Below are 25,097 nucleotides of genomic sequence, written 5' to 3'. Positions count from 1 at the left end.
CTCCAATCTGTTACAGTTCCGGACATGCGCCCCCATGTCAAACTGATTTGTAACTTGGGGGTTAAAATGAAGCATCAGCTGAGGTTTGGTTGTCTCAATATCCAATACTCCATATAGAGATGAACAACCCTGCCAGAAGAGATACTGAATGGATCTCCAGACACTATGAGGCCCTAGGTAGGAAGGTGATGCAACTGGGGGTGTAAACAGTGCTTTCATTAGTCCTTCCAACCCCTGACAAACCAGCAGCCTGAATAGCCCTCAGTCAAATACACCTGCAGTCACTCCAGGAGACACTGAGTCTGAGCAGATGAAATCCAATTCAGATAATAAGGAACTAGATCCTAGTAGGGTGCTCAAACCAAAAGCATGCTGGCAGTTACGAAGAGCTGAGCAAAGGGGAAAAGCATGCTTCTGTACAGGGAGAAGGCAGCAACAGCTCTAATCAAACCATACCAGCATCTGGGAATATATGAAAGCAACCTCCAACCCTCTCCCCTCCACTGGAAACAACTCTGATTCCCAACCTGTGTTACTCTTGCTCCTCGCCTTGCATTTGGATTCTTGGTTGGACATTTTGGGCTGGCTCATGGAATTTTCTGGTGCTTGAACCTTGGACTGTTACAACTCTCAAGGCTCAGAATCTGCTGTGTCTGCTCACACAATTGGCATGACACATTCTCACTGGCTAATTCTTAGCTGATTTCCAGCTATTATCAGGAAGTTTACAAAGCAGCAATAAAGCCTTTCAAACCTTTAATTGCCTGCCTTGTTTTGTCTGGGCTGATACAACATAGGAAGACACAACAGGATTCCAGAAATAAATAAGTGCCTAAACAAGTAGTGCTACCAAGAAGGATTTGAGTTCCATGAATTGTGCTCACATGAATGAGACCTGACAAGAGATTGCTTACCTTGCCCAAAGACTGAGAAGGATGTGCTTGGCAGACACCTTATCAATCTCATCATGAGCACATTAAACAAAAGGGCGAGGCCGACGAAAGCCTAGAACCAAATATGCCGACAATGCGTGGCCAACAATGCAGGAGACAGAGGGACAAGCAGATGGGCAGATGAAAGACTTGTGGTTTTGGCAGAAAATTACAACAGTGAAGCCAGGAGGAGATGCTACTCACAGTCTCAAATATTAACATATCAATGCACAGAATATGGGGAAAAAGTCAAGGAGAACTTGAAGTCCTAGAACAGGAGGACAAATATGAGGATAACCTGGATCCCTGTACCAGTTTTGTGCATATAATCAAAAATTCTCATCTAAGTTACATTCTTTAATAGACTGTTAAAGTAAAGTAAAAGTTCTCAAGCAGCAAAAACTAGACCCATTTTACTTCTAAATATGGATGCTGATTTTTTTTTTTTTTTAAAAAATCACACCAAAGAATGTATTTCACAAATAAGTGTGAATGTGTGTTTGCATAGACAAAAATGAAGAGATAATTTTGTAACATTCTGGGCTCCTTTTTTCCCCAGATCTTCACAAAAATTATTTCTCTATTTTATGCAGAGTATCAATAAGAAACTCTTGTACTGCAGAATTCAAGATAATGGAGAATGATAACAGACAGTTAAGAAGCTGTAACATACCTCCTTTTGTTGCTTCTCAAGTTCTTTCATTCGAATTTCCCGTGCTTCAGCTCGTGCTGCACGCTTTGCAGCAAGTCTTGCCTCACCCTACCAAAGGAAAAAAGTGTCATAAGCCATATCTAAACTGAACTAGTTTGAAGGTCCAGGCTCTTATCACATTGATTTTACAATTATAAACCTGTACAGTCTGTTTAGATGAGAACCAGTTGGTCTAGTGGTTAAGGCAGCAGGCTAGAAGCTGGGAGACTGTGAGTTCTAGTCCTGCCTCAGGCACAAAGCCAACTGGGTGACCTTGGGCCAGTCCCTCTCTCTCAACCCTGGGAAGCAGACAAAGGCAAACCACTTCTGAAAATCTTGCCAAGCAAACTGGAGTCAACAGTAACTTGAAGGCACACACACACAAACTATTTTTAGACATACAACATTTGCAATTCCAGAATATTGTTGTGGTGGAGTTTCCTTCTGGAAATGTTGATGTAATAGGGGCAAAGGCCCATTTTGCCCTTTTATTCAAGGGGAGGGAGTGGGAAATTGGAAGTGTTGTAAAACCCTTGAGGCCCTGGCTCAAGCCACCTTCCACTAGATCCCTGGAACCCCAGCTCCTTTTCAGATCAGGTGTTCACTCGGGTATTCAAGATGTATATGGCTGAGGTAGCATTTTTTTCCTCTTTAGGTAAATCACCACCTATCTTAGAATGAGAAGGGAGTTCCCCTTATTTACAGTATAATAGGAAACTCCTTTATTATTATCCTAGATTATTGTTTGTTTGTTGCATGTGAACAAACTTGACAGTGAGTGGCTCTCAAAGAGTCTAATCCTCAGTGAGCAGTTTTAACAACTTTTATAAAATAGGATTTTAATAGGACACAAATATGAAAAAAGCCATGAAAAAACATAACCAAAGATGACTACTCACTCCCTTTGACTATAACACTAAGTTAAAACCATTCTTCTTCGCATTTCAACCTATTCTTTTTCCTTCAATAACATCCATCAACCTGTTTTCCACAAACTCTTAACTCCCAATTTTATACCAGACTCTTCCCTTCTCCCTTCCTGTTGAGAAAAGCAAATCTTAATTCTTTATGGACAATCACTAGAATATACAATACTTATTTTTAACACCTTTTAGAGATATAAATAAATCTATGGAATTTAGATGGGGAAATTTTGATTCCATGCAGACTTACATTAAGGAATACAGAAGAACTGCGCAGTCTGTCAAGATCTAACCAGACTGAATAGTCTCTGCAGTATTATCTAGATGCTACTTTTTCCCAGAGTAATTTAATATTAATTGACAATAAGCTAAAGTTTCTCTTCAAGTTGCTCTCCACTGAGCATACTTAAAAAATTAAAGCAAATGACTCAGTGTATTGCTACTGGAACATCAGACTAACTTTAGCGGATTGATAAAATAGCCATTAAAAGTAGTGGACAAGCCTGTGCATTGGATCTTGAAATTATGTAGAAAATTCCACTGTTGGAGGAGTTGACATGATGATGCTATCAAATCCTTTTCTGCATTTATTTCTGTCTGCTTAAGGAAATAACTAAATGTAGACATCCAGGAAAAATATCTTATGAATGGGAGATTACCTCCATTCACCAGACAGTACTACAGAGTGTAGCTTCTACTGACCCTGTATGCAGTACTTAAAATTGATCTCATGAATGGCTAATGTACCTTTTCTTTTCCTTCTGGTTTCTGCTTTATGTTATTTAAAGTACCCAGCTTGCTAGCATTTAAGTATTCAAAGAAAGAGTTTCTATTTATTCTCTGTCAAAGCAGAGACAAAACCTTTGACAGGTTTTCCACCTAGAAAAAGCCAAGTCAAATTTTAATAATATCCTCCATTAAAAACTGTGTAATAAGGGCTTTTTCAGTATGACTTAAAATATCTTTTTCTCCTTTCAATATCCCCCTGAAAACAATTCTAGATAACAGAAAGGCTTGCTCACTACTTTTACTCTGCTGGATTTCTTTTAACTGACTTTAGTGGCACTGCAGTTTCATGTAGGAGATACTTGACAAAGTTTATTTCTTTAGAATGAAACTGATAAATTTGATACCTATAAAGCTCCCTTAGAAAAGTGTTTACATAACAATAAAAGACTAATATAAAGAATAGTTTTCCATCAATGTCACATCTATAAAAGTACTTTGATTTATGTATCAAAAAATAGATTACAAATATGTTACATGTTTGCACTCCAAGCCCTTGGGAGTAGCCTAAGAATTCATCAGCTGCTTGGAATGTCTATTTCAATTTTACTGTACTAAAATGGAAATTTTCTGTTAAAATACTAAAGTGCCATATAAAGCAACATTTGTTTTTAATATTGTACTAAACCACATTCCAAGAGTTAGTTCACAGGTTACTTCTAACTTTCTCCTAAATAGTTTAATGAAATGACAACTTACTCTAAAACATTATTTGTACAAAATACACTCGCTATCCTTATATGAAATATACAGAATGAAGAGCAGCAACTACTTGAATTGATCTCTGACACAAATAAGCAATTAAATGAGGGGGAAAGTACTGGGGAATCAGAAAACCTTGTTCAGTTTTAGGATTAATTTTCTTAGTACTGTAAACAATTCAGATAAGAAGGAAAATAAACAGCATTTGAGCATCTTACCAGTATTTGAGCATCTAGTTTCAAGTATTCAACAATAAACTGCAAAAACTGTTATCTTCTAAGCAAAACAAAACCAGGAAATAGAAGCTTTAAAATTCCATATAAAGATTCAAAAAGTAACTTTATCAGTTTCATTGTTAGCTTTTCATTTGTTCATCTGAGTTTTAAAGTTTCCCTCTCTGAAAATCCTTCTACTTCTGTTAAATGTAGCTTGTTTAGTTTGTGGGAGTAGCCAAAATAATAATTAACTGTGCTTCTAGAGATTATCTTTGTCCATTTTTTTCTCTTCACACCTTCTGAAGAAGATGGAGAATTGTCACAAAATGTTCGGTTCTCAAGTTTATGAGAAATATTTCCTTTTAGTCTTTCATTCTTACCTTCAAGATCCTCAGTAGAAAGTCTATTAGGCTTCCCAGAATATATGCTGGAAATGTAGGCTTCCCTTCCCAGAGTGTATGCTGGGAAGAGAGGGAAGCAATCATTTAGGACACCACTCCACCCCATCTAGGAGCTGCAAATCCTGATGCAGTAAGCAAACATTAGGCTAAGGAAGATGCAGAAACATGCACAACCTGATTTTCCTCCTTCTAGAGACACAAATTACAAATATAATTGCAACATGTCAGGATTTCTACCAGCCCAACAGGAAGGAAAAAAAATACTGCTGTCAACGCCCCTAGTCAAACTTCATAAGGGAGTCAGGAATTTTTTTAGAAATAAGACAGGAACTCTTAGCACTAATAACAGAACTTGGCTTAGAGAGTCTCATTTGTACACAGGGAGTCTCAATTTCCAACACACCGAACTGCCAAGATGTATTCCTCTGTTGTTTAAGCCTTAAAATCTAAGGTCTATAGTTTAAGATGCCACACAGTGGCAGGTATTACTGCAGATTCCATTCCATCTGTGAGGTGCATCTACAATAATTTGTCCAAACTCCACTCACTATTCATCAAGCACATGAAAATTATGATCTGTCATTTCTCCACCCAAGCATAGGCTATATACTTAATGCATCCTTTACCCTGACTGCTTAGAGGGGTACAGACATAGCATTTAAGCAGCAGCAGCCGAAAGCCAGGGCCATCATAGATCTGCTGTCCGGGGCCTGGGTCTGAGTCCAGAGGGCTGGAACACGCCACCGGTAACAAACCCAAGGACACCTTCCCCGAGAGTAGCCCGCCCTCCGATTCCCATCATAACATACCCTGCCCGTCACCACCTGAATAGTATAACCCGCCCTAACTTCCCCAGAGCCTCCACTTCCCCCCAATCTCGTGTCTCCAGTTTCCCTGGTTCAGGGACCCTCCATCCAGCCATACACCAACACACACCTCAATCAATCAGAGGGGGGGGTGGGCTCCCTGGCACTTCAGCTACTGCTCTCAGTGCCGTCGGAGTCCTAACCCTCACCCCTTTAACCCACTATCATCCACTGTGCCCCCTTCACCGGCTTCTCTCACTAGCCGGCAGGGGGTACCTCCCACTTCCCCTCCCTCCCCGACTCTCATTCGGGGGGGCAAGTATCCCCACAACACTTACACCCTCATTCACACTCTATACATTCACCCTTGGGCTCCCCTCCCTTTCTCTCACACTAGGGAGGGGAAACCCAAACTCACACACAGGAGGGACCCCCATCCACCTCTACCCTCTCTGCATAGGCTATAGGGGCCAGTTGAGTTGATCACCTAGGCTGCCCCTCAGGTTGCACCTCAGACCGAGTCTCTGGCTGATTTCCAGGCTTTGGGCTGTCACCACCAATTTTTCGGCTAATGCCCCCAGTCCCATTCGAGGTACCACTATTGCTCCAGCCCAAGTCCAGTAAACTTTCAGTCCTCTGAACTGTCCCAACCCTACTTCGGCTGTTCTCCAGGCCACTGCAGACCAGGCCTCCCTTTGGGGGACTTGCTGTGTCGCTCATCTCAGGGTGCTTACTCTGGTGTTCGCTGCACCACTCAGCTGTGCAGCCCAGCTCTGTCAGCCTCTGCCGAGCTCCTGCCAGCCTCTGCCGAGTCACATCAGCCTCCACCAGGCTCCGCCAGGCATGACCCAGCATCCCAAGCCACGCGCCACTTAGTCTGGGACACCTGCTGCGCTGTATCTTTAGGGTTGGGGCTGCTCGCCACACCCCCATTGCACCGCTCAGCTGGGCAGCCCAGCTCAGCTGTGCAGCCCAGTTCTGCCAGCCTCCGCTGAGCTCCACCAGCCCGTTGAACTCCGCTGGGCACCACTTGGTGATTCAGGCTGCCTGATGCACTCACTGCACTTGCCTCACTCACTGCGCTGCCTGGCTCGAACCACCCGCTGCCCCATTCAACTTCAGGCTGCTCACCTCAGACTGCTCGCCACAAAATTCATGGGAGCAAAGGCACCCCAACTCCTCGCAGACTGGTGCCAAGGAGCCCCCAAGTCAGCCAGGTAAAACCTAACCCAGCTGCATTGCTCAGCCCCTCGGTTACACCTTCAGTTGCCTTGTCTAGCCTAGCGAGGCAGCCGGCGTTTGCTCCTGGAATCTGGAATCTTGGAATCTGATACCATTATATCCTACATTTTTTTACAACGGTAGTAAAAAAAATATACTGTATTTACAATATTATTGAATATTTTCAACAGTATTGAAATATTTTATTTCATTGTATTTGCGAATGGTCACTATCTGAGGTAGTTACTAAATGAGAACTGGCTGTAATTTTTAGCTGGTCTTACTCAGTAAATAACCCCTGGTTACAGGAGTTACTTGAAATTAATTCTGGTCAGAAATAAAATCTGCTGGACTCCTTCCTTCCTAAAACTGTTTTTATTTAGCACTGATAAGATGGAATCAAACTGATCAGATAAACTATAAAGAGTTCTGCTGTGTTTCACAAGTTTAGGCTATGAAAATGGAGATGAATTAATCTGACCTATATGCTTAATGTGATTTATGGATCACTCCAAACACTTATTTTTCAATTGCATGGTTCACTTATTCACTATACAAAATAACGAGACAAGTAATTTCTAAGTATGTCTAAATATATCAAAGCATATGCAGTTTATTTTTCTCTACTTTGCATAATTGTAACTCATTTCAACATAAGAAATATCATGATACCACCTATGAATTAGCCATGGGGAAAGCTATGTATATGGTAAAAGATACACATTTTATGTTTACATTGTATTTTTGTTTACTTGAAATAAAATAAAAATGAAATACATTACTGGCTTTGTTACTGCGAAGCACAGACTAGTAGTTGGAGAGGGAAAGAATCTGCTTATTTAAAAGTACTGTATGTCTAGTTCACTTACTGAAATTCTTAACAGAATAAAAAATTATAATAAAACAAGTAAAAAGGCCTTACAGTATATACTGATCAAACAAATAATACAAAATCAAGGGAAGGCTTGATCAAATAAATGTTTTTAAACACACATTGGAAAAGCAGCACAGAAACCGTTTTATATAGTTTAAGGTGAACAACTACCAGCCTATAGCCAATGCAACCTTTTGCTCTATTTTTGCATGCTCCAGAGCCTTCCCGTGATTTTCAGTGGCATGATGGGGGAGGGGTGGGGGGGAGGGGAATAGGGGTATGACAAAATAAGACACTTGGGCTTAAGGAAACCTATTTTGACCAAACTCTTTCCCCAAATCCCAAAATAAGCCAAATATTTTGACCAGGCCTATTTCAGAAACATCATCATATCAATGCCATAGCCCTTACAACTCTCTAAAGACAAGAGAGAGAAAGTGTAGTCCCCTAACCCTAAAAACTTTTCCACCCCCAAAGCAAAGGAATGCAAAGGAAAGAGCAGTACAGCTGCAAAAATTGAAAAGCCACTCATTTCTGAGTCACCATCATATAAGTTTGCAAAATAGAACTACCAAAAGTATCTTTTTTATGATTAAAAGGCCTATTGAGAGGGAAGCTCTGCGTGTGTGTGTGTGTGTGTGTGTGTGTGTGTGTATTTATATTTTAAATATATCAAATCTGTCACTGCCCATCTTGTTGGAACAACTCTGGGTGGTTTACAAAACAGTTAAAATCAATTAAAATTACAATATACGATAATCTTAATAAATAGAAAATAAATAGATCCAGGGATAGATATAAAATTGGCAGTCACTCAGGGAGTGTCATCAAGGCGCCAGCCACCTCCACGATTGGGTAAGATTGTTGTCACCCCACACAAGCTGGCAGAGCTTTCCAGAAAGCTGGGAGGGTAGGGGCCTGCTGAACCTCTGGGGAGAGAATATTTCAAAGGGCAGGGCAACAGCCGAGAAGGCTCTCCTCCTGGGCCCTGCCAGCTCACATTCTCTCACTGACGGGGTCCACAACAGGCCCTCTCTCCCTGACTGGGTGGGACGAGTTGATATGAAGGGGGGTGAGATGGTCCCTCAGGTAACTTGGACCCATGCCATGTAGAGCTTTAAAGGTAATGACCAACACTTTGAATTGGACCTGGAAGCCAATGCAGCTTCCATACAACATTGATGTTATATGTGCTATTCTTGGGGCACCCAAGATTGTCTGCGTGGCCACATTTTGAACCAGCTGTAGCTTCCAGATACTCTTCAAAGGTAGCCCTACGTAGAGTGCATTGCAATAGTCTAGCCAAGAGATAACCAGGGCATGAGTGACTGACCAGAGAGCCTCCTGATCCAGGAAAGGGCATAACTGGCATACCACATGAAAATAGGCAAAGGCCCTCCTGGCCACGACTGCCACCTGCTCCTCGAGCAGGAGTTGTGAGTCCAGAAGGACCCCCAGATTATGCACCGGGTCTGTCCAGGGCAGTGCAACCCCATCCAAAACCAAAGATGGTAAATCCTTGGATACAGAGGAGCCTCCAATCCATAGCCACTCTGTCTTACCAGGGTTCAGCTGAAGCTGTTGCACTCCATCCAGACTCCCACAGCCTCCAGGCATTGCAGAAGGGTGGTCACAGCATCACTTAGGTCACCTGGGATGGAGATGTATAACTGGGTATCATCTGCATATTGGCATATGCATAGTGGCAGATGATCTCACCCAGTGGTTTCATGTAGATGTTAAAAAGGAGCAGAGAAAGTATCAAACCTTGGGGCCTCTCACAAAGGAGGGGCTCCAAGGTGGACCTCTCGCCCCCAATCAACACCGATTGGGATCGACCTTGGAAGAAGGAAGAGAACCAGCGCAAAACTGTGCTGCCCACTCCCAACTCCCAAAGTTGACCCAAAAGGATACCATGGTTATAAGCAGAAGTATGCAAAAGATTTCAAATCTGACTTACCTACTATATGTGTTATTCCCATTTGATGTAAGCATCATCAAGTAAAGTACAGAAAAAGAATAAAACATGGTGGGCAAAAATAATTATCAACAGGAGATATGTAAAAGAAAATTAAATCTAAATCTTCAAATTTAAAGGAAGCATTTATAATTTAATTTTAATTTAATATTTCAATTTTTAGGCCACTTGACTCCACAATGACTCTGGGTGTTGTTGTTGTTTAGTCGTTAAGTCGTGTCCGACTCTTCGTGACCCCATGAACCATATTGCGCCAGGCCTTCCTGTCCTTCACTGCCTCCCTGAGTTTGCTCAGTTTCATGCTCATTGCTTCAGTGATGCTATCTAACCATCTCATCCTCTGCCGTCCTCTTCTCCTTTTGCCTTCAATTTTCCCAGCATCAGGGTCTTCTCCAAAGAGATCTCTCTTCGCATTAGGTGACCAAAGTATCTGAGCTTGAGCTTCATTATCGATCCTTCCAATGAGCAATCAGGGTTGATTTCCTTTAAGATTGACTGGTTTGACCTCCTAGCATTCCAGGGGACTCCTAAGAGTCTTCTCCAGCACCACAGTTCAAAGGCATCAATTCTTCGGCGCTCGGCCTTTTTTATGGTCCAGCTCTCACAGCCATACATTACTACTGGAAAAACCATAGCTTTGACTATGCGGATCTTTGTCGGCAAGGTGACGTCTCTGCTTTTTAATATGCTATCTAGGCTTGCCATAGCTTTCCTCCCAAGGAGCAAGCGTCTTAATTTCATGGCTGCAGTCTCCGTCTGTGCTGATCTTGGAGCCCAAATAAATGAAGTCTGTTACTGCTTCCATTTCTACCCCTTCTATTTGCCAGGAATTGATGGGTCCAGATGCCATGATCTTAGTTTTTTTAATGTTGAGTTTCAAGCCAGCTTTCGCACTCTCCTCTTTCACCCTCATCAAGAGGCTCTTTAGTTCTTCTTCACTTTCTGCCATTAGGGTGGTATCGTCTGCATATCTGAGGTTGTTGATGATTCTCCCTGCAATCTTAATTCCGGCTTGTGATTCTTCCAGCCTGGCATTTCTCATGATGTACTCTGCATATAGGTTAAATAAGCAGGGTGACAGTATACAGCCCTGTCGTACACCTTTCCCTATTTTGAACCAATTGGTTGTTCCATGACCAGTTCTAACTGTTGCTTCTTGTCCCGCATACAGATTTCTCAGGAGACAGGTAAGATGGTCTGGTACTCCCATCTCTTAAGGAATTTGCCACAGTTTGTTGTGATCGACACAATCAAAGGCTTTTGCATAGTCAATGAAGCAGAAGTAGATATTTTTCTGGAACTCTCGTGCTTTCTCCATGATCCAGCGAATGTTGGCGATTTGATCTCTAGTTCCTCTGCCTCTTCGAAACCCAGCTTGTACATCCGGTAGTTCTCGGTTCATGTACTGCTGAAGCCTAGCTTGTAGGATTTTGAGCATAACCTTGCTAGCATGTGAAATGAGTGCAATTGTGCGATAGTTTGAGCATTCTTTGGCGTTGCCCTTCTTTGGAATTGGAACGTAAACTGACCTTTTCCAATCCCGTGGCCACTGTTGCGTTTTCCAAACTTGCTGGCATATTGAGTGCAGCACTTTAACACCATCATCTTTTAGTATTTTAAATAACTCAGCTGGAATACTGTCATCTCCACTAGCTTTGTTGTTAGCAATGCTTCCTAAGGCCCACTTGACTTCACTCTCTAGGATGTCTGGCTCAAGGTCAGCGACCACACCAGTATGGACATCGGGGACATTAAGATCTTTCTTGTATAGTTCTTCTGTGTATTCTTGCCACCTCTTCTTAATCTCTTCTGCTTCTGTTAGGTCCCTGCCTTTTTGTCCTTTATCATGCCCATCTTTGCACTAAACGTTCCTTTCATATCTCCAATTTTCTTGTAGAGATCTCTAGTCTTCCCCATTCTATTGTTTTCCTCGATTTCTTTGCATTGTTCATTTAAGAAGGCCTTCTTATCTCTCCTTGCTATTCTCTGGAAATCTGCATTCAGTTGCTTATATCTTTCCCTTTCACCCTTGCTTTTCGCATTCCTTCTTTCCACAGCTATTTGTAAAGCCTCATCAGACAGCCATTTTGCTTTCTTGCATTTCTTTTTCTTTGGGATGGTTTTAGTTGCTGCCTCCTGTACAATGTTACGGACCTCCGTCCATAGTTCTTCAGGCACTCTGTCTACCAAATCTAATCCTCTAAATCTATTCATCACCTTCACTGTGTACTCACAAGGAATATGATCTAAGTCATACCTGAGGGGTCTAGTGGTTTTCCCTACATTCTTCAATTTAAGCCTAAATTTTGCAGTAAGAAGCTCATGATCTGAGCCACAGTCAGCTCCTGGTCTTGTTTTTGCTGTCTGTATAGAGCTTCTCCATCTTTGGCTGCAAAGTATATAATCAATCTGGTTTCGGTATTGACCATCTGGTGATGTCCATGTGTAGAGTTCTCTCTTGTGTTGTTGGAAAAGAGTGTTTGCTATGACTAGCTTGTTCTCTTGACAGAACTCTATTAGCCTTTGCCCTGCTTCATTTTGTACTCCAAGGCCAAACTTGCCTGTTATTCCGATTACTTCTTGACTTCCTACTTTAGCATTCCAATCCCCTATGATGAAAAGGACATCTTTTTTTGGTGCTAGTTCTAGAAGGTGTTGTAGGTCTTCATAGAAGCGGTCAACTTCAGCTTCTTCAGCATCAGTGGTTGGGGCATAGACTTGGATGACTGTGATATTGAATGGTTTGCCTTGGATATGCACTGAGATCATTCTGTCGTTTTTGAGGTTGTACCCCATTACTGCCTTTCCGACTCTCTTATTGACTATGAGTGCAACTCCATTTCTTCTAAGGGTTTCTTGGCCACAGTAGTAGATATAATGGTCACCCGAATTAAATTCACCCATTCCCGTCCATTTCAGTTCGCTGATTCCCAAGATGTCGATGTTCAGTCTTGTCATCTCATGTTTGACCACATCCAGCTTGCCTTGCTTCATAGATCTTACATTCCAGGTACCTATACAATATTGTTTTTTACAGCATCGGACCTTCTTTTCGCTTTCAGATACATCCACAGCTGAACGTCCTTTCGGCTTTGGCCCAGCCGCTTCACTCTTTCTGGAGCTACTTGGAATTGCCCTCCGCTCTTCCCCAGTAGCATATTGGACACCTTCCGACCTGAGGGGCTCATCTTCCGGCGTCATATCTTTTAGCCTTTTAACATTGTCCATGGGGTTTTCTTGGCAAGGATACTGGAGTGGGTTGCCATTTCCTTCTCCAGTGGACCACATTTTGTCAGAACTCTCTGTCATGACCTGTCCGTCTTGGGTGACCCTGCACGGTATAGCTCATGGCTTCACTGAGTTACGCAAGCCCCTTCGCCACGACAAGGCAGTGATCCATGAAGGGGTACTCTGGGTACACTACAACTAAAAAGACTAAAAAAATCCTCAATATACATCAAAGAAAACGGAATACAACCAAGTGGAAGACCAAATGTTGAACAACAGAGGGCCTAGAATGGAATCCTGCAGTACCCTATACAGTATACTTCTTCTCCTTTCAACATGACAGGAGGCCATTGATGTACCTTTACAGAGCATGAACCCACCTTTATTTATTTATTTATCCAATTTATATGGCTGTCCACCTCCACAAGTGACTCAGGGCAGCAAACCATCTATATGCTAATAGTAGCATAATCCAGCCGACATTCTGCCATCTTCTCTATTAGAATTTAATTGGAGGCTTGTTAAACACTTTGCTGAAGCCTGGGTATATTATCTTTAGCACATTCCTGTAGTCAACTAAGTTCATCACTTTATCAAAAAAAGGAGATCAGGTTGGTCTGACATGATTTTTTTCTTATGATCCTGTACTGGCTCCTGCCAAGCCATGCATTCTTTCTACGTATCTATAAATTGATTGTTTAAAAATCTGTTCCAAAGTTTTGCCTGGTATCAACATTAAGCTGACCTGTCTATAGTTACCTGATTTTCTTTTGTCTCCAAACTGCTGCTAGGTAAGAGAATGACAAGGCTTCCAACTGCTATTGTTATTTCATAACCCAAATGCCAACCACAGCACCAGCACAATGCAATGTTGTATTCATGCACCTACTAAGCAAAGTTTGTTTCCTTCCCACTGACTCTGCCCAGCACCATGCAAGCAAATTATCTGGGATTGCTTTTACTAGTCTATACTATATAATCAACCACAAAAGAAATGGTGTTACTCCTGTCTCATGGAGGTTCCATTTTGTTTTCATAATACATAATTGTATTTTGTTTTTTAATAAGAAAGTCAAATTCTTTTAATAAGAAAGTCAATTTCAATTTCAGTTTATTATGATAAAAGATCAGCCAAAAATAATACAATCTAATATACACAAATTAAAACATAAATAAAATATCCCAGTAACTAATAGTCATCATTAGAACAAGTTAAAACCCTAAAATCTTACTGCATAACTGACATGCAAGATAGCAAATTTCTACAACCCCGAGTTTTTATTTCACAGTTTATATCAGCCAGCAGCAAAGAAACAGAAGGAAGTAGATCTGCCTCAATGTATAACAATTGGTATAATGAGCAATAATAATGCATCTCTGTAATACTGGCAGGATATTAAGGCGTAGCCAACCAATTCAACCTGCCAAAGCCACAAAAGTAAAGCCATTCAGAAAAAGGAATGCCCCCATACCAACCCTGTAAAACTGCTGAGGGCACTGCATTTTAACCTGAGTTTAACCTGAATAAGACCATATAGATAATTTGCCAATATACAGTCTAAGGGGCTTTCTTAATTGCCTCTATTAATGACTGTTTTGTAAGTCCTCTTCCATCTGGATAGCAATGTCCCACTGACATTGTTAAATAATTTTTCTTGCCTCAGAAAGTCCAACAGTAGTTAAATTTATGAATGTAGGCCTATACTAGCCCTTCTGCTTCACTTCAGATATCCAGCTAAAGGATTTATCATAGAAAATCAGTGGAATTAGATCATTCTGTTGATATTTCAGTTTGAGGTAAAACATAATTTTCACCAACCAAGCATTTCCATTGTTACCAGTCCCAGTTCTGCTCTTAATGCAGTATTGAGGATAGCCCTAGAGGCTCAAATATAGCGTGCAAGAACTTACTTGGATTCATTCCAGGGGGTGGTAATCTTTGGGATTATAAAATTGTGCCCCATATAATAGCTGGGGAATTATTTTCTCTTTAAAAGCTTTAACAGCCACCAGGATATAACCACTACCCACACTGAAAAAAAATTGAAGGAGCACTCTCATGCTTTTCCTGGCTTTGTGTGTCACATGGATTGGATGTGATCTCTAGGAGCCATTATGGATCCAGGAATGGGTGCAGCTGGCATACCAGATGAAGCTGTGCAAAAGCCCTCTTGACTACAACTATCACCTGCTCTTTGAGTGGGACTATGAGTCCAAGACAACCCCAAGCCTGCACACGTTTGAAATGGGGAAGTGCTACCCCATCCAAGACAAAAGATAGAAAGTCCTAGGACAAAAAGGCCCTAATATTCACAGCCACTTGATTTTGACAGGATTGAGACTGTTCCTCCTAATCCAGAAACGCACATCTCCAGACACTGGGACAGCACATCAACAGCACCACTTAGGCGGGCCCAGGGTTGAGATGTACAATCAGGCCTTATCCTCATGCAGATGATAGTGGACCTCAAACTGATGTATGACCTCACCCAGTGTTTTCATGTAGATTTTAAACAAAAGTACTGAGCCCTGTGGTACCTCAGAATTGAGCAGCTGTGAGCTTGACCCCTCTCCACTGTCAAGACCGACTGGAACCAACCACAGAGAAAGGAGGTGCACTGACTCCCAATCCCTGCAGCCAGTCCAGAACAACATCATGATTGACCCTATTGAAAGTCACTGAGAGATCAAAAAATGTTAAGATGGACACACCACCCTCATCCCAGTTCTGCCAAAAGTAACTGACAAGCACAACCATACTGTACTCAATTGACAAGTGTCTCCGTACTGTACTCAGGCCTGAAATCAGACTGAAATGAGTCCAAATAATCTGTTTCCTCCAAGATTCTCTGGAGTTGTTACCTGACCACATTCTCAACACCCTTCCCTGGTTGTGACTTCCAGGAAAGAAATGGTGAACTAAAGACAGCTCCGCTAAAAGCAAGTAGACCAGCTCTTCGTAATTCCTCTAGACAAGGAGAGGACTTGCCCACAAGTGTTCCAAACAGCTGCTCCTCATGAGGAGACCACAAGACAGCAGTCTCCAGTGGGTTTAGAGCCCTGGAAGACAAGGGAATAGCCATCTTTTAGCTCAAACCACAGTCAGTGCCTTCAAAGGGACACTGGGCTCACATACTTCCTTTTCTAATAACTTTCAGAAATTGTTAACTGTTTTTCAGCTTAGGAACCCTTGGATCAACAAGCTTTATAGCACCAGGTGAGTTTCCTTCAATCCTTAGCAAAAGAAGTTTTAAATACATGTTTAAGGATTTTAAAAAATTCTTTTGGAATAAACAGCAAAACAGTAATTAGAACTTTGATTTTGGAAAGTTACAAACAGGCTAAAGGTCCAGATGGATTTGAAATAAGATTTTGGAATTAATTATAAGAATCCTTCCTGTGAGAAAATGCTTTTGTTTTGAATTCTGTTAAAAAAAAAAGATAGGAGGAGACTTTGAAGGTTGGAAACTAGGGGGAACCAGAAGAAACTAAAGATTACAATTAAAGGAGAAAAACACTTAAATTTGACTTACTAATACAGAATGGATTAAAATATTTTAACCCTGGATATACTGAAGGATATTTTTTAACAATGGACCCAGAAGTTAATTTTAAGAGTGTCTGCCTCTATAGATAAACTGTGTTTAAAAGATGTTATGGAAGAGGAACAAGTTTTACTGGACAAGACTGAGACCGATCTGAATGTGGATTTAAAAATGACATGCTACAAGAATGATATGGAAAAAGATGCTACACTGGACATACAAATGAAACTGGCTAATGTCTTAATTAAAAAGGATGTACAAATAACAAACCAAAAGAGTGACCTGGATAACTTTCCTATAATGGATTTACAGAAGAGACTTGTTAAAGCTTTGCAGAATTTTGTGAGAAGGGGCAAAGAAAAAATGAAAATAAATCAAGTTCTAGGACATTACAGACAGTCCCCTACTTATGAACAAGTTACATTCTAAGAGGCTGTTCATAAGTCCCTTTTGTTTGTAAGTCCAACCAAGTAAAAAATACTGTAAAAAGTAAAAAAAAAAAAAAAGAGGAGGCAGCAGGCAGGGCAGCAGTGTAGGCAGAGGAGCCTTGTCTTCTGCTGCCAATGCGAGGAGCGATAGCACACAGACTGGAAAGGGCAGTGGGATAAGCCGGTGGGCCGTGGCACACTCCATTGCCAGGCAAGGCAGAGGTGGCTTTCTGGGTGAAGGGGAAGCTATGAAGGAAGCACTGTTCAGGGCGGTGGCACAACTGGAGGAAGCAGAGGGACAAGCACAGGCACAGCATGTGCTCTGCAGCTCACGCTGGAAACTGCTGGCCCTTCTGGAGGAAGGCTGAAGATTGCAGCCTCCCAATGAACACTGTGAACTCCAACACAAACTTCCAACCTCCTGGAAGACAAGAGGAGGGAAAGGGTTAGTTGTGGCATGCCGGAAACTAACCCTTTCCCACCTTCTCCCAACTTCCAGGTCCATCTTGTTTGTATTGGTGAAAGTTCACAAGTCAAAAGTTCGTAAGTAGGGAATTGTCTATATTTGAAGGGACTAAAGATCAAGATTGTTAAAAGTAAAAGGAAGGAATATAAAGTTGGTTTATTTGATCACGGGTAAAATAGATATATTGTTATCTCTGGTAACCCCTAGTGGACTTTTGCTGATCAGGACTGAATACCAGGCTTTAAGGATTTGTTTATAGATAAGAGGTGGAAAATGGAAAGAGATCATTTGTTGTATTTTAAGAGAAGGTGATAAGTTACTAGAATTGTTTATACGTTGTGATAAAGGGAGAAGTCGTTTCTTTATATATTTCTTTTCTTTTTCTTTACTATATTCTCATTTCTTTCTTTTCTATTTTTCTTTCTATTTTTTCCTTTTCTGCACTTTCTATTTTTTTATCCTTTTTTAAAAAATTGTATTAGTTTTTATCTTTTTAATTGTAATTTTTAATAAAATTACTATTTAAAAAAATCCTTCCCTAAGAGGAGAAGGCTGGGGCCTGGATGGAAATTGTCCAAGTACTGGATCCAGGGTTGATTTTTTGGGAAGGGGGCGCACCATTGACCCTTCAAGACCAAATGAACCATCCCCTCTCTCAAAGAATAATAAATTTATGGTCATACCTCTCTACAAAATATAGTCTCTCTCAAAATTCCATCTACCATAATAACAGTGCAGGAAAAAAAATCTATGTGTAGCAGAATTTATAATGGCAGTTCCCTTGATTTTGAGTACAAATGGACCTTTTAAGCATCTTAAATTTCATACCTTAAAACTGATTTTTTTTAAAAAAATGTTATTCACTAAAATAGCAGGCCTGGTGTTCTTTATAAGAGAAATAATGCTCAATGCCCTTATTAATATATTTTATGTCTTTAGTAATTGGGGAAGGCTCACCTATTTAACTGCAGTTCATGACTGACAACTCTCCACTTTCTATCTGTGTCATTTCATAAAGAAGTCTTCAAAACAGCAAGGGATATGGGAAAAAAGGTCTACTGCAGTCTGACACTCAATCTTCCAACTTTCTCTTTAAAGAAAAATGAGTAATTCAGCCAATCACATTGCCAAGCAAAGAAGAAATGGAAAGTGTTTGTGGAAAAGGATTATAGCATCCAATTATAGCAACAGAATAAGAACTTCAAAGGACTGACATATTTAAATAGGGTATTTTTTCTTTTAACTTTGGAAATTAATTAATGAAAGACTTAACCAAAAGACTGTTGTGAAATCTAGGAAATATTTCATTAATTTATTTTAAAAAACATTCATAGTTGTCTGTTCTTCAGTTTGTAACATCCAAAAAGCTAATAAAATGTTGGCAGGTTTTGGGGGGGGGCAAGAGATGACATCAATCTAATTATCACAATATTCTAATCACTTGGAATTCTTTATAAAGGATCCCATTCAAGTTGTTAGCAATACAAAGGTGAAGTAAAATTGAATGTTTAATACTTTTGCAACAAGGATCTGGAGCAACATCATGACAAAGCAGTGTTTTTAAGAATAGAAGTAGTCAATAAAATTACTCTTGCAAAAACACTTTAAGGAAGTATTCTTTATCTGGCTAATATAAAGGTAATTCCAACTAACTGCAGTTTTTCTGGGAAACAACACAGCATATTCAACTAGTTTTTCCATTTCACTGGATAATTCAGTTGATCCAAATACTGAATGCAGTCTTTACTGAATCAAATCATTTAAAAATACTTTTGAAATTAATATAAAGTTTAACTACAAAGTCTTAAATTAACACCACAGTTGATACTTTTGTTTGTCAACTTCTTTTTTCTACTCATAATCCTAAATATTATAGAGTGATGCAGAAATCTGGTAATGTGAATGTAATGAAAAACAACTAAAAGTTCAATGCTCTTCAAGTACATGCTCTAACATCCTGTTGCAACTAACCACTGTTCTCTCAAAAATACTTTGAGAAATTAGACAGCAGATGTTATTTCAGCTGAGCTATTTTAAGGTTCTGTTACCATATCCAATTTAGCACAGATTATATATGACAGGCAGCCTGTTGCTCTACTTCAGGCAGACACAAGTGCTTCAGGGGTGGGTAGGTAGGTGAGGTAGACTGGCAAAAAAACCCATAAGTATATGAAGGCTTCAGATTCAATTCCAAAATGTTCTTACATATTGCATAAAGACATGAATGTAACATCTGTTGCAACTCTTTAAAGCTGCTGTATTTTTTCTGGGATTCTGCAGCTGCCTTCCTTCCCAGGTTTTGAAATACCTTTTCAAAACTGAATCCGAAGCATTACATAGCCCTACCAAAGATATGGTTTACATTCTAGGACTAAGTGTTATCATTTAAAGAGTGCACACTCATAGAATTTTAGGTTATGTTATCTTAGTGAAATACTGGAGCCATAAAGGATAAAAGAATAACCCATAACAATAATCCACATGATCTATTTTTAATATTCTGATATAGTCTGAGATCCTTTCCCATGAACGGCCACATATTTTGAAAAGGAAAGTTGACAAAAAGCAAAGATAAACAATGTATGAACTATAGCTAGCTAACTGCCATGAGGCCTGAACACCATGATCCACACACCCTGAAAGAAACTGCAGTCCAAACACCTCAGTGGCCATCGCTGCAGCTAACACATCACAACCTATTGTCTGCCACACCAAAAGTTACTCAACCTTCCACCAGTAGAATATATTCAGGAACTGTATAGGAAAAGGGGAGTGGGAAACATTATTCTCTAAATGAAACATGTATTACATGTAGAGATTAGAATCAAAGCCAGTATTTAAGTTTGCTGACTGACTGAAGGGAGATGAGAGATATTCCTACTGATAGCTAAAGTTTGAGATTATCTATACAACTACATTGAGAGACTTCTGCAGTCGAGCTCCACTGAAAGGGATGAGGTTAAAGCTGTGCATGAGGTCGTTACAACTTGGTATTCTAAGCCAAGAAACTGTCTCTCCAGACAAGTGTTTTCTCTGGCTTTTGTAAACATCTGATTCATGTTAGTTGTGTAACATGCAGGACGGGGGATGGGAAGGAGTTTTTTTTTTTAAGGGTGATCTATACCAAAGAAGAAAGTAGATGGCTTCAACAACATTTTTAAAAAACTGCAAAACCAGAACAAAAACAGAAGGTGGGCAATACCAAAAAGAGTTTTTCTCAAGCCAATCTTTACAGTTTAGAGCAGCAATCTTTTGAACTGAAGGTCTTCTACAGTTCATACAGCTGGCTAACATAGGGCAAACACTAGATGTGCAATGGAACTCAATATAAAACTCATGCAAACAGTGAAATTACTGCAATTTTATATATATATATGATCTGCAACTTTGAAGAACTACAGAATAAAAATATTCATATACATGGAGTTGTAGAAAATTAGGAATCTGAAAACCTTACTATACTGCTGTTCAATGACAGAGGAATTTATGGCAAAATTAAGCTGAAACCACCCTCTTTTGACTCCCTTCCCACCCTCATGGCCTTCCTAAAGCAAATGAAAACACAACTCTTCTGGAGGGCCTTGGGGATTAATTGTATCCAGCAGCACCATTTTCCATAATGTTAGCATTTCCATCTTACTTCCAGTATTAATTGAACTCAGGATTGAATTGAAACTATTTTAATTCTTACATAATAAAAACACAATACAAAATCAGAGTAAGTTCTGTAAGCTACCTGGGGTCCAGTTAGTTTCAAGTGGTAGACACATTTCATAAATAAATAAAATAAATCAGAAAGTTAAGTACTATTTTTGGTTATAGCTATATAATTAGGATTTGTTGTGTGTGTGAGTTCACATGCCTTTAAGTCAGTCTTGACTACTGGCAACTATATGGCCAAATCAAGGTAATTTTCTATGCAACAATTTTGGGAGTGATGTGCCACTGCCTTCTTCCTAGGGCTGAAAGAAGGTGACTGGCCCACAATCACCCAGCTGGCTTTGTGCCTAAGGTAGGACTAGAATTCAGGTTTCCCCATTCCTAGTCCAGTGCCTTACCCAAACTGGTTGTCATAGTAAACAGTAGGATTATTTAAGAAACTGAAAGAAGATAAAACTGTAATGTTGCAAAAATACAAACACAAATATTTGAGTTTTTTAATTATGAAGTAACTGTCAGTACCAGAAATACTATATGAGAGAAGTAATTGTTACAATTACATCTAATTCTCTATCTATAAAAGTCCATCCATGCATGAATTCAATTATATCTACCTTACGGATTACAAAGTAACAAAAAAATGGAAAACATAAATTACTTCCCAGTCCCCTCTGCCGAAATAAAAAAGATGTGAGCATTATACATTGGAACTTGACGCAGGAGACTTTATGCAATGTGAGTTGTTTGTACAGTTTCCTTTTATTGGTTCACAGCCATTTCCCTTTTTTAAAAAAATATAACCTGTAGATATCAAGAACCAGAAGCAACTAAACCATCAACTATCAGATAGCAACTGACTATCACGAAACTTTTAACAAGTCTATGTATTTGTAATAGACTTAAATAAAATAACGAAGCTCAAATTTTAATTAGAGTATTTATATGCATGATGACATCAAAGAAAAAGCCTATCTGGAATTATTAAGCATTCAGCGTTTTTTTTTTTATTTTGGACTTGGACCTACACTAGTACGTTCTGCCAAAGTCAACAGCACTCTCTAAACCAATTCATTCCAATGGTTCTTGGAATTTAAACTTCTGATGTCTGCCATACTCTATAATGCTGTTGCTAAGAAATAGGCATTTATTAGTAATTTTATTAAAGTTTACAATTGCAAGGATAAAAATTAATACAAACTAAAAAAAGAAAAGAATAAAAAATAGAAGCTGCAGAAAAGAAAAAATAGAAAAAAAAGAAAAAAGAATATAGTAAAGAAAAAGAAAATATATGACTTCCCCCTTCATCACAAGTATAAACAATTTTAGTAACTTATCACCTTCTTGTAAAATACAATTGATCTCTTCTTCCCATTTTCCACCTCTTATCTATAAACAAATCCTTAAAGCCTTGTTGCTTCAGCCCTGATCAGCAAAAGTCCATTAAGAGTTACCAGAGTTAACACCATTCGCTACAAAATGGCCATTTATACATCTAGAAGAAAAATTATTACAACTTAACACATTCAGAATTGCAATATGCAATTCATGCCTGAGTTTCAGTATTTTCAAAAGACAGTGAGAGCTACTGCTGCCTCATAACTTCATGGCCTCTAAGACAACCATGGAGCTGACTCTGTTTATTTATCCGATTTGTATAGCCTTTGCATATGCAACCTCTGAAGCTACTGATTTAGTCTTTGTGAGGCAGCATGAGACAGGTAATCTGGAAATGGAAGGGCTACTTATCACCTCTTTAACATAATCTCAGTATTTCAAAAAAGCACATTTTAATACATTCAGCGCAGTGATAAGTAGGATTGCATGGCAGAAGTAATGGGAAAAGTTGCTGAAGGCAGGTAGGGTTACTCAAAAAAGAAATATTAAAAACTGTTGCAAGCAATTCCTGTGAGAAAGAAAAAGGGAGGTGTGGTTATACAATAAGTTTAGTGAAGGTTCGAAAAAAGGATACAAGCAGGAAATAATAAAAATGAACAAATCGCCAATAAGTATGTACAGTTGGCCTAGAACTCCAGAGATGGTGTTTAAGAAAGCTAAACCTCAGAACAAGGCTAAGAAGGAAAAGGATTCCTTTAGATATTTTGAAAATAATAGGATGAGGAGTCAATCACTATACCAACTAGTCAATAAAGATGATAATAATAATAATAATAATAATAATAATAATAATGAAAAATAGAGCTGCTTATGTCCTACTTTGGCTCAGTTTTATCCAAGAAAGCAATATATGTTTTACCAGGCAATTGTGAAGAGAAGGAAAGGTCAAAATAGTTAAAAACAAGATGAATCTCCAGTGCCAAATAAGTTCACTCTAGGTACTTAAGCAGCACATTAATGGTATGACCAAACCTTTATGTCCCTATGGAGTCTATAAATCTAATAAATAAGTCTGAGAAATTCTGAAAAATGGATAAAGTACAAGATATCAAGGATTCATTTATTTCAATTCCTGCACCAAGCAGAGTTGGATCTGCTGATATCATATGACCATTTCCAACTCTATTCTTTTAGCTATGTTAGAAACAATAAAACTGCATGTTGATCATAGTATATGAAAAAAATGCTTTCCCATCTCCTTTTCAGAAAAGGTATATAACATAGACTGCATACGACATTTATACTATTTAATTCAGAATATATAAATTATACAATATATTTATGCATACAAATGTATACAACAAATTACCAAAGGTTTTTATGGTATTGTTATTACCATTTGTTGTTAGATTAATTAGTTCAAGCTCACAACTTCATCCTAATTTCTTTCTTAATCTCTGATACACTACTAGACAAATGTAAGACTATAATAGAAAAAAAATAGTATGCATATAAAAGTCATGAAATTTAAAGAGTAACAGGTTTATCACAGTATATGGACTATCATCCACCACACTAGCATGTACTGTATGTTGATACAGTAAATGCAATATAAATGGAAAAAACATCTTGAACTGCAAGTAGTACATACAAGGACAATTCACAATGGAAAAAAACAGAAGTAACATGGACATATGGGTATAAACACACACATACGCATTAAAACATCGCATATTCATTCATTCAGTCGCACTAGCTTGGTCGCATTAACACTACTTCCCGTTAATTTCAAGGGGAGCGTTAAAAATGCACTCAATTCTGCAGTTCAGAGGAACAGGAGGCAGAAACCCCGTCCTGCCCCCTCCCCGCGCCGCCCGGAAGTCCAGAGGAGGCGGCGAGACGGCGGACCAGAAACCTACGAGGGGAAGGGGCGTGACAGGAACCTAGGCGGCCGGACCCAGGGGAGGGGGAGGGGGAGGGCACCATCCAATCCCACCCGCCACAGGCGCCCTCGGCGAAGGGGAGGCCCTCCGGCGAACCAGGGAACGGTGGCCGCGGCTCCGGGGAAGCTCCCAAGACGGAAAGAGGAAGGGAAAGAACGAAGCCGCCGGGCCCCAGCGCTGCCGTACCTCGCGAGCGATCTGGTTGAGGGCATCGTCCTCGGCCGAGGGCCTCTCCCGGTTGGGGACCCTCTTGCGCCCCACGGCTCCCTGCGGCGCTGCCCCCGCGCTTTCCATCCCTCCGCCGCTGGCCGACTCCTCGGGCGTGAGGAATCAGACACGCTGCGCACGCGCGCAAGGGATACGGGCGGCAGGGGGTGTGGCCCAGCCGATGAACCTCCGCAAAAGGCGGTGCAAACCCGAGCAAAACGTTCTCCTTCCAGGCAGGGAGACGAGTACGTGAAGTAATCGTTGGCTAGCGGTGTCATTTTTTTTTTTTTGAACCATTGCTAAATTAAGACCAACCTGCATCCTGAGAGTTTCGGGCCCCGTAATGCAGACTCCGATAAAGCTTGTCCCAAGAGGAGTTGGGTCAAGGCATAGAAAAGAGTCACCTTTCTTGACTGCCATCTAGCCATCGCCCGGCTTTTTGCAGCCCAGATAAGGTTTCCTTATATATTTGAGGCTCAAAACTTATACAAGTATAACCCTTGTCAATGTTAAAAGTTTTTTATTTAAAATCCTTTATTGAAATGCAGAATAAGCAAGGCAGTATAAGAATGTGTTCATTCAACAATATAATCTTTTATTTAACCTGTTTTAAATTCGTTGCCCTACATTTGTGAGAACATGCAATTCTTTAACTTAGGCCATGAAAGGAGAGTTCCTGAAGAAAAACACCCAAAGTTGTTGAAAAGATAGGCACTTTTAGATATATGAATTATAAATCTGAGATGTGAATCTAAT

General features: G+C 40.0%; 1 protein-coding gene across 31 annotated transcripts in view; it reads right to left on the bottom strand.

Annotated features, from left to right (window-relative positions):
- The window catches only part of LRRFIP1 (LRR binding FLII interacting protein 1), a 91,577-nt gene extending 67,059 nt beyond the window's left edge, over positions 1-24,518 (bottom strand). For 11 of the 31 annotated variants that reach the window (XM_088135541.1, XM_088135545.1, XM_088135555.1 and 8 more), the window contains exons 1-3: positions 24,321-24,516; positions 4,630-4,710; positions 1,606-1,692 (exon numbers count right to left, since the gene is read on the bottom strand). In XM_088135541.1, coding sequence (XP_087991667.1) covers positions 1,606-1,692; positions 4,630-4,710; positions 24,321-24,428 — 276 coding nt within the window. In that variant the 5' untranslated portion in view covers positions 24,429-24,516. Of the gene's footprint in view, positions 1-1,605; positions 1,693-4,629; positions 4,711-23,907; positions 24,058-24,320 lie in introns of those variants that run through there. The other 20 variants (XM_088135547.1, XM_088135548.1, XM_088135556.1 and 17 more) reach the window with 13 other exon arrangements.
- Between the last annotated feature and the right edge of the window lie 579 nt (positions 24,519-25,097).

The sequence above is a fragment of the Python bivittatus genome, unplaced genomic scaffold (genome assembly GCF_059951505.1).
Source record: "Python bivittatus isolate LINGU-HERP-01145 unplaced genomic scaffold, Pbiv_v1 ctg000200_np1212, whole genome shotgun sequence".
NCBI lineage: Eukaryota > Metazoa > Chordata > Lepidosauria > Squamata > Pythonidae > Python > Python bivittatus.
Note: the sequence above shows the minus strand (reverse complement) of the source record. Positions and strands in the feature narration are given on the sequence as shown.